General features: G+C 38.5%; 1 protein-coding gene across 1 annotated transcript in view; it reads right to left on the bottom strand.

Moving 5' to 3' along the window:
• The window catches only part of ITGA6 (integrin, alpha 6), a 22344-nt gene that overhangs the window by 5581 nt on the left and 1583 nt on the right, over nucleotides 1-15180 (bottom strand). The window contains exons 3-19 of the mRNA XM_009996150.1: nucleotides 14087-14342; nucleotides 12448-12579; nucleotides 9923-10133; nucleotides 9301-9494; nucleotides 9075-9163; nucleotides 8206-8333; nucleotides 6414-6509; nucleotides 5854-5915; nucleotides 4410-4567; nucleotides 3350-3505; nucleotides 2522-2637; nucleotides 1946-2135; nucleotides 1778-1861; nucleotides 1504-1583; nucleotides 1282-1359; nucleotides 966-1068; nucleotides 73-246 (exon numbers count right to left, since the gene is read on the bottom strand). Coding sequence (XP_009994452.1) covers nucleotides 73-246; nucleotides 966-1068; nucleotides 1282-1359; nucleotides 1504-1583; nucleotides 1778-1861; nucleotides 1946-2135; nucleotides 2522-2637; nucleotides 3350-3505; nucleotides 4410-4567; nucleotides 5854-5915; nucleotides 6414-6509; nucleotides 8206-8333; nucleotides 9075-9163; nucleotides 9301-9494; nucleotides 9923-10133; nucleotides 12448-12579; nucleotides 14087-14342 — 2307 coding nt within the window. The remainder of the gene's footprint in view (nucleotides 1-72; nucleotides 247-965; nucleotides 1069-1281; nucleotides 1360-1503; nucleotides 1584-1777; nucleotides 1862-1945; nucleotides 2136-2521; nucleotides 2638-3349; nucleotides 3506-4409; nucleotides 4568-5853; nucleotides 5916-6413; nucleotides 6510-8205; nucleotides 8334-9074; nucleotides 9164-9300; nucleotides 9495-9922; nucleotides 10134-12447; nucleotides 12580-14086; nucleotides 14343-15180) is intronic.

Here is a 15180-nt window from a genome sequence, read left to right as displayed (position 1 = left end):
TCTTGCCCCCTGCCATCACATGCTGTAGTGCTTTCATGTACTGATTCATGAGCATAAGACAGGGTAACATACCACAAAATGCAAACTATTGATTTCGTCCTCTGGTTGACAGGAGACTTTTTCCAAGCCTTTGGAATCTATTTTCATCAAATAAAGCAGCCATTTGCCATTACTAATTTCTTTCGGCCACTGGATGTCCAGGGAAGCAGTACCAAATGTTTTCAGTGGTCTGCCCAGGTTAGTTACCTGTTAAAACAAATATTCTTTAAACTGTAAAATAGTTGTTATGGGGATTTTTCTCTCAACTAGAAGTGTTGCTCACTGGGGCAAGTTTTAAGCATGCAGTTAAAAGCAGACAGACAGTCAAAACAGTATAAAGACAAAGCATATGCTAAAACTAGAACATCTGGATAGGAAGTAAATATAGTTTAACCATATAAAGATTAAAATTCCTTAATATAAACTTTAGGCTCTTTATTTTTAGCTACCTATCTTCATGTGAAACAACTGCTCCCCCATTTACAGTTAACAAATCATTCAGCTACATAACTGAGGCAAACTGCAAGTTTACGAGGAACTCTGACACACAAAGATAACCAGCTCTTGCTCTGTTAAGTCTGGAAGTTGTTTCCCAAGCTTTTTTTGCTTTCTTAGTATTACTGTTCATGATAGTTTTGCTCCCAGCCTTCATGGGGTTTTATGCTGTACAACTGAATGTCCATTAACTGCTCCCCCAAAAAAAGTGTACAGCCAGCCTCAGGTCACCTCCTCGAAGTATGATCATACTATGCCTGAAGAAGCTCTAATCTGCAGTCAAGACTGCAAAACCTGAGCAGGAAATTAGGATTTTGGGACAAGAAAAGCAATTTTTAATCCAGCAGCTTTATAAAGTATTAATAGGCATAAAAAGATAAGCTGTTAATTTGATTAAAAGCTGATGGTGGCATTAATCTTAAGTTACTCACTCTGAATTCATACTCTATGAGGTTTCCAATATCATCTTCAGATTTCATAGCACTCTCACCAACAATGTTCCCTCCAAAATACACCTGAGAAGGCTTAGCAACCCTGTTCAGGTAGAGTTGGGGGAGGAGAATAATAATATTTATAATAAACATTTATAGTTAAATATAATTATATATTATGTTGTATAAATATTATGATAAATATTATTATAATATATAACTATTATAGATATATAAATTATATATGATTTATTATAATCGAGTCTGCAGCAAAACTGTCCCCCCAGCCCATTTTTGTTGTGTTATCAACACTTACCCAGTGAGTGATAAAAGCAATTCAAGAACCACTTTAGCACTAGCTGTAATTGGAGTCAAATTAACTTGAGTGCTTGTTCTACAAGGAGAAAACAATGCTGTTTATTTTACGAATTTGGTGGTTTTCGCTTTATTATTAAATGGCTTTTGTAAATCAAAACAAATTAACTAACATTTACAACTCCATATAAAAACATTGCATGCACACACAAAGAAAACTTACGTTTCCAACTTCAGATTAATGTCCAAGTCTGATGTATCACTGTTAATTTTAGTGGTACTTAAGATCAGATAAAAGGTTACCTAGACAAGAAGGAACATCCATGAAATATATTAATATTTTATAAAATATATGCAATATTCCAGAAATACACCATCAAGTATTATAGATAAAAAGACAGATCCAAGTAAAATTCCCAGTTATGACTCAGAGAAACTCTAGATGCCTGCAGTCAGGTATCACATTTTATAACTTGAGTAAAATAGGTGCAACTTACATTGGAATTTCTTTTGAAGGGATTCCCAAGTTCACACTCTGCTTGAGAACCATTTTGGTTGGCACCACATGTTAGCTGTTTTTCCTAAATAAACAGAGTATGTTTAGAAGTAAAAATATGCTGCAAATATTTCAAAATTTTATTATCTTTTCACTTAGAAATACTTACAGGATAACCCCTCATCTCCCTGAATGCAGAATATGTCAGACTGTCTGGAAAAGTTGCAATCAGCTTAGCTTCATAGGCATCTTCACCATCTTTCTGGGGATTTTTTGCATCAGACGGATTGTTTGTCACTGTTATTTCCAGGGCAATGTCTTTCTGGTCTTTCAGAACAAGCACTGGCATGCCATTTTCTCTACAGAAATGGAGTGTACAGGGTTGTGTGCATTAGGAAAACAAATGTTCATGACAGTTTGCTTCTTACTGTGGTTTACCCAAATATATTAGGGAAGAATTACTGTAAGACCATGAACACTTGAATGTTTAGGCCATAGGTTTTTTCCCAGACCAGTATTTCATGTCTGGAAGTCACCAGCAGTTAACAGAAGAGGTTGATTTGTCTTTAGCGTTTCAGAATCTAAGAAAACTGAACCAGACTATCAGAACAAAACTGCTCTATCTCCCAAAACCCTCTCCTAGAAGTTATTTCGAGCAGTAAAAGGAAGATTGGCTTCATCCTGGCTCAAACCAGGACAACTTGTTAATAATTTTAATTTTAGCAATGCATTAGTCAAGGCTTACATTGGTAAATAAGTAAACCTGTCTTCATTTCCTTCTCTAGTACAAAACCGGTACTGCAGTTTCAGATTGCTGTGACATTCATTGTCTTCTCCACAACCTTCTTTTAAGAATTCCACCTAAATAAAACCAAAACACTTTTATGCATGCTGCATGATACTGGCTTAAAACAAGATTTCTGATGTGCACTGCATGAAGCATCTACAGGGAACTCAGAGACATTTCCCTAATAGAGTAATATGTTAACCTGGCACTTAACAACTCTCAGGAGTTTTTCTTTGCAAGTCATAGCCCTTAGTTCTGTTAATTTAGTAATGTAAATTTAACTAAAAGGCAGAGTTAGATAATTCTAAGTGAGAGGTACACTTCTAATGAGGAAAAACATCTTTAAGTCTGATTCTTCAACAAGCACTGAGGAAATGAGATCTTTTACCCAAGGTATTTCCTTTCCTATGTCACTGCTGCAGAGCTCCTCATGCTTTCATCCTACCCACAGGAGAATTAGACTGTACATTATTTTGTTATATGGAACAAGTGTTCACAGCAGGAGATGATGAACTTCCATTTTTAATCAAAAGTATATTTCCTCCTAAACTTGTTGGGGAGAGAAAAAAACTTAGCAGCTATACCAGCTTCACTTCTCCCCCTCCACTTCCAGCCCTCTCAAAAAACCCACAGGATCCTAGTTAATAACATTCTGTAATAAGTTAATAACAAAATATAAGTCACACTCGTTATTTCCTTTGGTCATAATTTAGCTTTCTGCACTCTTTAAATTCAGTGATTTGCCAAAGTACAAATGTATGGGACAACGTGATATAAAAGGCTTACTTTTGCAGTCTTTGTTTCAGATTCATTTGAGTTTAGAATTGGTATAAGATCCGGAAGTGCACTCTCTTTTCTTGTGGAGGGTGAGCTAGACTCCACACCAGCAATTTTAACACTGACCGATATTGGAATGGGGCGCAGTTTGTCTTTAATTTTTTCCTATAAATATTTAAATGACATTGTTAGTGCACAGTGCAGAGAATGACAGACAACCCAAGGACTAGCTTTTGATACATGTTTTATAAGAAGCAGTAAAGCAAAACATTTTCCACTACATTCTGTAGTATTAGAACTATTCACTATATAGAAACCCACAATTGTCTAAAATTGTGCAAGAACACAAGGAGCCTCAGCCCTGCTGTCTTTTTTTAATTATTTTTTTTCTGGCTTCCCAATCTAATGAATTCTCTAACCACTAAGAATTCCTAGAAACAACAGATGGTAACTCCAGCAAGTGAAATTCACACTACAACAGTAAAATAACAGACTTTCTCCCTACTGCACAAGTTCAAGCTCTTTAATTTGCTGTGGTCAAAAGCAATCCTGGAGGCACATTACTGTTGAGCCACCGCTAGAGCATTTGTGCAGCTCCTGGAGCAGTGCCATCTTTAAGCGCCAGTGTAGCAGCCAAGGCAGAGAGCACACACCAAGCTTTCTCATCCTGCCCATTCATCCCCTCCTAAAGCCATGGGTTAAAATTCTTTTCCTAGCCAGTCATACCATTACCTTCTGTAATTCCGTAAATTACTTCTGTTGCAAACAGCTCTCCATTTTTGGCATTTATTCCTCATGTTGTTCTAAACTAGTTCAGCTCTATTGACCTCCAGGAGCACACTGCAGTGCCTACAACTTTAGTTCATTCCTTGTAAGAAACGCAACAGGAGGAAGCAGCATGTGTGCAGAGAAAAGTGAAGTACTGCTTAGCTATGATGGATTTCTAGTTTTGAAGCTTTATATTTCATGTGACTTTTAAGTTCTATACAAAGGTATCACGAGGATGAAAAAAAGAGCATGCTTTTGTTTTAAATGGATCTGAAAGAAATAATAAAATACTCTGCCTTACCTGCAGTACAACCTTGGTTGTCACACAGTCTTTTGAGTTCTGCCCCCTGAGGGTTGTGCTTGCAGTAAACTGATCAGACAGGTGGTCTTTGAAGCGCACTCTGGACGGCAGGCCCAGCTGCCTCCTCTCGTTTTCTACTTCAAATGTATAGTTGATCTCTGTATGAAGAAATAAAGTAGGTCACTACAAAAAAGCAACCCTTGCTTTATGAAAAAGAACTTTCATTTTCTCCTGGTGTGATCTTAGAAGACTGTTTCACCCCTTGCTGGTCTTCACAAACTGTTTTCAGTTATTTACAAAATTTTTTCCATGTGTCAGTTTTGTCCCTCTGCAGTTGAAGGGCAGGTACCCTGTGTGCATGCATCTAAAGGAAACCTAAGCCAAATCCTTTTATTTCAGAAGTACTCTGCTACCTGACCAGCATGCAGAGCTGGCTGGAGAGCTGTAGTTGCTGCTGTGGAGCCAGTAGAGGGCTGAGATACAAAACTTTGTAAATACTCTGACTTGGCTGTCCTTGATTTCTGTTTTGCCCCAAACAGCACCCAAGCAGCCAGCAGGACTTGGAGGTCAGGGTACACTGTTAATTTTAACACTGAAAGCACAAGTATGACTAGAGACTTCTAGTTGTAGGCTGAGGCATGTCTTCATAGATCTGAACCCTGTGCATCTTTTAATCATCTCTGCATTCGCCAAGCAAATTCAATGTTGCAAGGGTGGGAACAGCACTGAGCATGCCAGGCCTCACCACCCTGCAGACACACACACAAGCCACCTTAGGGCTCCTGAAGCACTTGACCTGCTGAAGGCCCAGAACCTTATTCAAGCACATCTTACGGATTTTACAAGTAACTGAGAAATTCAAGACAACACAGGAGGGAAATGGAGGTTTGGGCTTAAAAATCATCTAATTTCCTCTCAAAATTCCACAGTTTTTTTGAGGTGTAGTAACAGCAGCATTGTAACAAGAGAAAAAACGAGAAACTAATGCTTTGTATTTTCCTATATTTATGGCACAGTCATCCAGGCTCCCATTAATACACATCTTTATTTCAGTTATACTGATTTCCATAAAACCATTTTCATTAATAAAGAACACTGTTTTACAGTCTCCAGTAAGAAATAATGCTTACTAATTATATATAAAATGGGCTTTTAAAACTGTTTTTTAAAGCAGCAGTAACCTAGAGAGGCAAAACGTTTTGGTTTGTTTGGCAGCCATTTGGTCACTGGCAGTTAAATTACCTTGGAAGCTTCAGTTCAGCCTGTCATCCACAGAACTTCCTAACACACTGCATGACTCTCAATCCGTCTTACTCTCAATACAGACAGTGTGATACCTGATTGACCTCAGTATTGAGTCACATTTTAAATCTGACAGTCACAGTTGTAAATGAGTCACAAACCAAGTGACAAAAAGATACATATTTTTATGTTCAAAACTTACTTATTCTTGGATTTAAGTCCCTGGGGTTTGCAGTATATTGAAAACATGCTTTCACATCCATCCTGTAAAAAATGCCAAGAAATAATATTAACTATAGTAAGGCATGGTCTAACAGACTGAAAAGTTTTAATAGTCTATTGACTGATATTATGAGTCTTACCACTGTGGTTTTCATGCTAGAACAGTACTTTGCTACTTACTAAACTGAATTACAAAGGAAGAAGAAATGGTTAATAAGCACTTAGAAAAAAAATATTCTCTGACATTTCCTCTCACATCTCATGAGAAAGCTGTTTAGGTTAAGGTATGTCTGCTAAAATTCCTAAGTCACAAAGTGGCATACATTTTCAAAAACAGACATTATGAACAGAACACATTCTACACCTTCTCTTCAGCGCTGCAGTCACAGCAAATTCAGGAAGTCTAAATGATCACATGTAGGTACAATTGCTTTACCTACATGACTGCCATACTTTTTATCATCACTCACTGAACAAAATTTGAGAACAGAAAACTCAATACACCAAAGTTTCTGATATAACAATTATTTTTAAATTTACCATATTTCACTGGGGTCCTCAGGGTTCTTTTTCTTTAGATCAATTCTGTCAGGGTGTACTGTAATGCTTCTCCTGATGCTTATCACAGGCCGAGATCTTCATTTGGAGGAAAAATGGGGAATGAAAAGAAAGGAAAAAAAGAGAGAAAACTTTCTGTTAGGGTGAATGAAATAATTCAGGTGAATCCTAGATGCCCTCCATGCCTGCACTGGTTTGCAACAAAGACACCCCAAGAAACACAGAGTTTGGCTTTGATAATGGTTAGAAACAAAGGAGAACTACTTGAAGCTAAAGCAAAGGAAGTCACAAGAAACAACTACAATTGTATCAAGTGCCTGTCAGGGAAGCAGGGTATATTGACATGTTGTGGTTGTCATTTTATACAGAGATAAAAACCAGAAAATTCAAAGTGATGGTTTCCACCCCTATGGCAATTCATCCTCTGTGAAGAACTGTAGGTACTAAAGTTCACTCAGATTAATGTTCTCAACTGCTTTAATGTGGAGCCTGGGTGGCTGTGGGAAACAATGTTTTCACTTCCTGACTCCTCTGCATGTAGGCTGTAACCATAATTCAGCCTGACAACCTTTCCTTTCTCTTCCTTTCTGGAAGGGACAAGAAAAGACAGTTCACATGAATAAATGAATGAGCTGATCCCACTGTTGTTGAAGCATCTATTGGTTGTTTAAAATGTATAGTGAACCACCTCATCCTTTTCCAGCAAGTTTCTTTTAAGTGGGTCACCCTTTTTCACTGTTCATCACTATAAAGGTTTTCATTCTCACCTTTGTAGAGCTTTGTACTGCCTTTATCAGCAAATTCTTAAACTCCTTCTAAGTAAGAAAAACCCTAAGTAGTGTAACCAACTTCCCTTCCACCTACTCCACAAGTAATATGAGTTACTTTTGTTGAGTGCTGTTTCAGTGTTATTTAAGAACGTTCCAATTATGTACACAGATACTATACACCTGAGAGACAGGATCATGAAAAACTTGCAAGAAGGGTCATTCTTCCTGGAAGCTAGAGTTGTTTTCATTCCCAGAATTGAGATAACCAGTTTTGGAATTTCTCCTCCTCCTTTGGGACCTGACAGCAATGGCCAGAGTTCTGAACTTTATGCAGCATTCACAGCTCTGATGAGGAGGCAGCCCTCTTCCTGCTCATTATTAGTGATTCAACTTACCACAACATTAAAGTAGAAAAAAAGCAGAGGTCTGCAGAAGACTGTGACCTCATCCCTAATTAGGGCATGTGATACGGAAATCCAAAAGGATCCTATCTGCAGGGCTTCCTCACAGCTGTTTCATGGACCCGACTGTAATCCCAGCAAGGCCTTGTGCCTCACTGCTTTTGGATCCTCGGCTACAAGAGAAGGGTTCAGTTTTGTTTTGTCACATCTTCAGTAAAGCAGGATTGGCCTTACACAACAGCACCAACAAAAGCTCTAGCACATGTATCAGTTATCTTCCCCTTTCTTAAGGCAAAAGAATTACTTATCCTTTCCATCAAAGGACACAGGCACCCAAGGAAGTTACCTCAGGGCAAAGCTGGGGTACAGATAACACTACACGCATCGGGGCTCCACAGCAACTATCCACATTCTCTTACCCTGCATTGATTGCAAGGCAGTTTCTCAATGATAAAAGGGGAATGTAAATAACAAATAATTTCATGGAATTGTTTCCCCCCAGAATTTTCAATCTCTAGAAAGAAAAATACACTCCAGGCCCAACAGCTTTTTGTTCATTCTAGGCAGAATGGTGTAGTTAGTTAACAGTTCTGTATGAAATACCTGAACACAGATACAGAGTCTGAAAGGGAACCAACAGCAATATCAGGGTAGGAATTTTTATCCAGGTCCATGTTTCCAGCAATAGAGTAACCAAAGAAATGGGTGCCTGTTTTTTCACCATCAAGAATCTAAAGAGCAAACAGATAGAGGGAATTAGAATTTAAAAGCTATAAAAGTGAAGTAAGTAACAAGTGAACATCATTGTCTTATAGCCGGGAGGAGGGAGGGGAAGAGGAGAGAGACAAGGAAACAGGTTCTCTGTAATCATGTAAATGACACTCAAGTGCCAAAATTATTTGCTTTTCTTCCAAGAAGTTACTTGCAATAGCAGCGAGTACCAAAAATTACTGTTTTGCATATGTTGCCTGGCATTATCTTTATTTCTAGTATTTATAGGCTGTATCAGTATAGGCTGTAGAAGTATTTTATAAAATATTCTGGCAGTATTTTAGGAAGTGTAATCAAGTTCAATTCTCACCTTGCAAAGTGAACACAGTGGTCCTCAAGAAAAAAAGAAAAAGGCATAAACATTTTTTATTTAAAAAGAGTGAAGCAGAAGCAGTGAAAGAGAAAATGAAGAAGCTAACTATTTTCAAATCCCCAAATGTATTTCAAAAAACCAAACGCTGCACAACCACATGAATTCTTCCTTCTCTACATATTACTGATTCCAAAGACTGCCAAAATGTGTATTACAATCAAGAATTCCTAATCTTCCTAGTCAGCAGTGCCATCTTTGAAGAGTCTTGTGACTCTTCTCAATACCCACCACCCCACTAATAGCAATGGAAAGGGAGAAGATGGATAGCCCTGTCATTCCTTTAATTGTGTGCAAGACTAATTAAATACAGTAAAAGTTATTTCATTACCTGTGCTGGTCTTGTATTTATTCCATTCTTGGATCCATGATAAATGTATACTTTGCCAAAACCATCATATGGAGCCCCTACTGCAATATCTGTTAAAATAAGTTACAACATGTAAAATCATTCTTGCTCTTTCTGCAGCTTGCCATCGCCATCAGGATAAGATATTCCAAGTCTGGCATTAGCAATAAAGCCACCTGCATTTTTATTGTAATCATTTTTCACTCACCTGGGTACCCATCCTGATTAATATCCCCAACATTTTCAACTGCAAGACCAAACATGGAGTCAGTGGTTCCATTCAGGCGAACAGGTTTTACTCCTTCCCATTTGCCTTGCTGGTTAATGTAGACGTACACGGCACCACCAATATCTCCACTTCTGTCAAAGTACTGTGGGGCTCCAACAACAATGTCTTGCCACCTTAGAATTAAAGAAAAAAAACCAGTGCTTTTATAGAAGAACTGTGAAAAGTAACTGCTCAGATCATGGTCTCAGAGTCAGCTAGCCAAAGAGCTGCTAAGCAAAGACTAAACTTGTTGAGCAACAGCAGCTCCATTGTTACTACACACAGATTATATTCCCTTTGAGACATACACGGACCTTCTAGGGCCTGCTTTGGTAAGAGATTTGCTTCTTTGTTCACAGTAACTGTGTTTAAATAAAACTCTTTTCTATAATTAGAAACGTAGACCATCCAGACTGGTTCTCTGATATGCTTGCCATTTCCTCCAGCAAAACATGGAAAATGAGATTTGCCATTCCTTGAATCTCTAATGTGAAAAGCCAAAGAAATAAACTGGATTGCCATCCTTCATTTTAGAGGCAGCAGGAGTTAACCTGGGCCATACCCGTCCTTGTTGAGATCCACAACAGCAACATCGTAGCCAAAAGAAGAGGCCAGCCCTTCTCCTTCAAACATGTGCTCCAGTGAAAGTGCTCTCTGGTTTTTCTCTTTTTTCAGTAAAACAACTGCTCCGCTGTGGTTGGCTCTGGGTGCACCAGACACAAAAGTCATCTCATCTTGGGAGACGATTCCTTTACCAGAGTCCAAAGAAAAACCTTTAACAGAGAAGAAGAAAAAAAACAAAAACTAACAGCTTGTATTGCTAACAGGAAAAATAAATTCCACTACTATATTAAAGTGGTTCATTTAATAGAAGTTTTGCCTGTATCAGAGTATGATATACTGGGAATTCTCCCATTTCTGCTTGGACTGGTGGATGCATGTTTACAAGTCTACACTCCGTGCATTATACTGAAGTATTTCCCCCACAAAGCGCAGCTCAGATCTACTTTTCACAGACACCAAATGCGAGATCATTTTTAAACATATCAGCCTTGAATTCACTAAATCTTACCACTTGAATATAGCTCAAGTATTTCACCTCTAGCAAAATTATTGGAGAACTTCGTAAGTACAACTAAATATCATTCTATTGCAAACATGCAAAATGTACCACACTAGCAGTATTTTACATGACTGATGTATATGGTATGTGAGAATCACCTTACACAGTAATGGTGAAATTGGCAATTTTTATTTGATGCAGCCCTAAAAGTCACATTCAAATGAATGTAATCTTATTCTTTATGAAGTCAATACATTTTAGATACATTAAAAACTCAGCTAAAAGAATTTACTGCCTATACCCACATATCCAATAAAAGCCAAAGGAGAAAATGATGCGCATTGCAAGGAAGAAATATACCAGCCAGCAGATAGAAGTCCCCCTTCTGAAACATTTCACCACTACTGTGAAAGTTCTCTGTTACAGCAATTCACAATGAGACACTTTTGGAAAGATCCAGGGAGTCCCATCTGGGTGAAGGATGAGAGGGTTTGGAGAAATGCAGAACAAATCTCTTTTTCTGAAGCCATGTTATTTTGCAAGCTCCTCTTCATCTGAATCCCTGTTTTTACATGCTTTTACTTGCAATGTACTTGAGATGAGGGAGGAAGGACGGGTGGAGATCATGTTAAAGGTCTGGAGGTTATGTGTGACCAGATGCTGCCACCTCAAGTGGTCACAAACCTAAGTAGCTGTTCATCATTACATCCACCGATTTGTCCACCTGTGTGCTGGGAGGCAATGTTTTGTATACAAACTGATCAGGATGAGTATCAGATACAGCTGTCAAAAACAGAAGACCTGTAAATATGAAGTGAAAGATTGAAGAAAAGAAAATAGTAGTTAAGCAACACAGCTATAACCATGTGTATTTACCGTCTAAACAGAGGGAACAGCAATGCCAGTGAACAGCAGGCTTGCCTGGAGCTGAGTTTGTGTCAAATTAAAGGCAGCATTTATACTTAGGAGATAAATGCATTTATTAATGAACTGCAAAAAGTCAGTAATGCTCTTTTCACAGCAAAACACACCTCCACAGCACTTTTTGCCTTCTGGTGAAATCCTGATTTCACCAGAAAAGACTATCAGCTTGCTTTTCTAATGTAGAAAGATTTGGTTTTTTACACCCAGTAATTACTTTTGATATTTAATGAAGTGTTTGTTCTGTATCTTCTACTAGATATGTAACTCCAAGTTGGCTCTTTTCTTTACTTGCTTTTTTACGTTTTATATTAGCGATGCCCTTCCCATCTGTTCAGCTTTCCACCACTCACACAGAAATTCCAGTTTCAAGTTACCAAAATTGTATTTGATGCACATACTTGTTGCATGCCAAAAGCAGTGGATCAATACACCACAGAAATCTGCACTAGAACAGAAAGGCTCTTTATACTTTACTTTCCAAAAATGCAGAGTAACCTTTTATCTGCACCAACATATCTCACTGGTGTACAGTAACACCCACTGCCCTAAGGACATATTTCTGCTTTTGTGCCTGAACAAAATGCAAGAGACTCACCCCCTGCAACACACACATGCACCATTAAAATGTATACAACTGATGACATTATGGTATTTGAAAGGCCTGTAGAAAGGTCACTGGAGTTCTGAAACTTGAACAAAAAACTGCACACACTTACCTGGAGAGAGAAACTGCATTTGTAACAGTTACATCCAGAAACTCAGATTTTTATAAACCTTCTGATACCACATGGCACAGACTGTGTGGATATGGACTACAGATCCATATGCTGTACTTAATCACTGGAACAATTATAATCACTCCCTGTAAATCTGTAGGTCCTTCATCACAGCTCTGAAATCTATCATTACATTGGCAGCTCTTCTAGGTATCTCAGCAGAGCATCATCTTACACTTAAAACTGGCCCATAAACATGGAGGGAGATGTGAATTATCCAAAATAGTTAGCATGTTACAGGGTCCATTCTGTATCACTGCACCAGGCTGGGATCACAAACACTGAAGAAGCCTAAAGAGATTTACCAGATGTACTGAATCCTACCTAAGTAACTGTTTGCTGGAACAGGAACTAGATTCTTATCTTGGCGGCTCTCATCACCAACTTCGTAAGGCCCATCATCAAAGATACCCAGATCATAAAATGTCTGATTCTTTTGCTCTGCACGAACCACCCCTGAAGAAATGAAATGATAAAATAAAAGCAGATGAATGATAAAGGAAAAAAATAACAGATAAATGGTTCCCAACTAACATTAATTACAATGAATGAGATGGTGCCTGCTGTTTAAATGGGACAAACCCAGAACAGCACCCTGGTGAAGGCAATGACTTTCTAAGTTCTAGCTGTGTGCCAGAATCTCATACTGCTGCACAGAGAGGACATGCAATGATCTGGAAAACATGGGATACTAAAAATTATCAACAAAAACATGGGACAAACTTGGTCAGGAATCACCCTTATCCTAAAGTTCTTAACCTCATAAAAACCTCTTTTAAAAGAAGGGAGGTAAATACACAGGAATACACACACACACAAATACTCTTCAGCTGTAACAAACACCAGTGATATATTTAGAAAACATTATTTAAGGGGTAAAGAGGTATTGTTTGATAAAATGTGTGCTTCCCTTTTATCAACAGGCATATTTAACATTTTGGCAAGCACAATCACGTTTTTCCATGATACAAAAGAGTACTCTTTTGACTGATAAAATGTTACAGCACTTCCCTGTAACTGAAGTAAAACAGTGTCTGAACTCAATATGCTGTTTCAGCTTGGTCAGATTTTGTTGACAGACACATGGAAGATTAAGTTTTCACTGAAGTACACCTCATGCCAGAGCTTAGCTCAAAGATTTTGCATGGTTCATATAGCAGGCACAGGTGTATGAGGGGAAAAAATGTAATGGTTCGAGGTTCTACAGAGGGAAGTATTTACAGCTGTTGGTGTAACCAAGAGTGGAGAGAAAAACCACTTTAAGAAAAAGAGACAGAGCTGCGCATTTAGATGCTTCTCAATATAAACAGACAAAGTCTGTTGGGTTTTTTTTCCCTTTAAGTGTTGAAATATCTACTAGATGACATAAGAGTTACTTGACTTAGTCAGATTATCCATGGAATTTTACATGGATATCCATTGATTTAGATATGAATACATGTAGTATTGCTGTGTTCAGTTATCTTCCTGCAGTCCTCCAGTATTTAATTTGGGAAGTACTACTTCCCACAGACTTTACAAAGAATAAAGTGGAGAACACTGCAGGATAAACGAAGATGACAGTGCAGCTATCTAACATCTGTTCAAATCCAGGAAAAAAGATTGGTCAAATAACTTTAAAATAATTTAGTTATTTGTTCCAGTATGGAAGTCTCAAAGCAAACACTCAATCCCACCATAAGATTAAGAATAATAAGGGGAAAACTTGCTGTATATGTGTGCACAGTTCCATTAGCCACTAATAAGTACTCCCTCAAAGATATTTAAAGGAACATCAGTAATTATTTTTGATAGAGGAGCACAGCATTTTTTGTGAAAACAAGGTAAAAGCATTAGATTCCTATTAACCCTCCCCACTCAAATAAATAAATAAATAAATAAATTAACCTGATTATGCAAAGAAAATTTGTGAGCAATCTCAGAGGAAATGGGAAGGGTAGGCAGGAAGGAAGCCAGGTCATACCTTTCCAATTGTAAGTGCCTGGGGCACCAAACACAATATAATGATAGTCTCTAGTAAAAGTAGCAGCAACACCTTGCTGACAGGAACCAAACTTCTCATGGCCTCTTAAACGACCATCACAAAAACTCCAGACTCCATTATCCATATCATCCTTAATAGTGAGATCCTGGCTCAGCACATAGCACCTTCCAATGATATCCCGGGTTTCCTGCACTGTGTTTACATACTGCCTTTTCTCATAGCGATGTGCACACGTCTGCAAGACAGAAGAAATGGTAAGTGATGCTTCCTGTATGTTTGTAAGCAAGTCATCAGAGAAGACTGGCCTCCTTCAGCAATACTGCATGCTAGCAATGGTGCAAGTCAGTCACCTTGTAGACACATCCATGTTCCCTATAAGCAACTTACGGGAGAAGTTTTATACCTATGGGCACAATTCAGAACAACCAGCTTCACAGGAAGGAAGGCCACATGGTTAAATCCCTCTTCACTGTGGGATTTAGTCTTTTACCCCCAAAGCATTCCATGATTCCTAATCACTCTCTTTCAAGAAGTGAGGAGCAAACCACCCTACCTCCCATAAAGAAAGAAGTGGTTGCATTTCCCCACAGCTGCCAGAACTTAGACACTTGTGCAGGACATGAGAAGCTGCACTGTTCAACTACCACTTTCCCAAGACTATTCAGAACTCACCCATTCCAGAGAAGTGCCACAAAACAGCAGCTGAAAGCTTTTCCAGTGAAGGGGAGGTGAGGGAAGTTGTTCCTACTTCTTACATGGGATGTTCCATTTACAGAATAACCATTACTGGGACAGAACAGCAGCACTGAGCACAACCTGATAGACTGTTCACTTGGGAACAGGTTTCCAGCCACTGAGTTAAGTGGCGTACCCAGCAAACAATTGTAAAGAGAAATGGAACAATCAAACCCCTTTGCCAGCAGTGTTTTTTGCAGAACCAGATGTGGTAGGTGTGTGAAGTGTGCAGGCAAGCCAGGTTTCTCAGCTGACAGAACTTTAAATGGTTCCTTTTAATGCTTAAATATTAAGTGAACACCCAGCTGCTCTACACTTGGAGCACTGCAGTACTTACT

The sequence above is a fragment of the Chaetura pelagica genome, unplaced genomic scaffold, assembly GCF_000747805.2.
Source record: "Chaetura pelagica isolate M959 unplaced genomic scaffold, ChaPel_1.0 scaffold3, whole genome shotgun sequence".
Taxonomy (NCBI): Eukaryota; Metazoa; Chordata; class Aves; order Apodiformes; family Apodidae; genus Chaetura; species Chaetura pelagica.
Note: the sequence above shows the minus strand (reverse complement) of the source record. Positions and strands in the feature narration are given on the sequence as shown.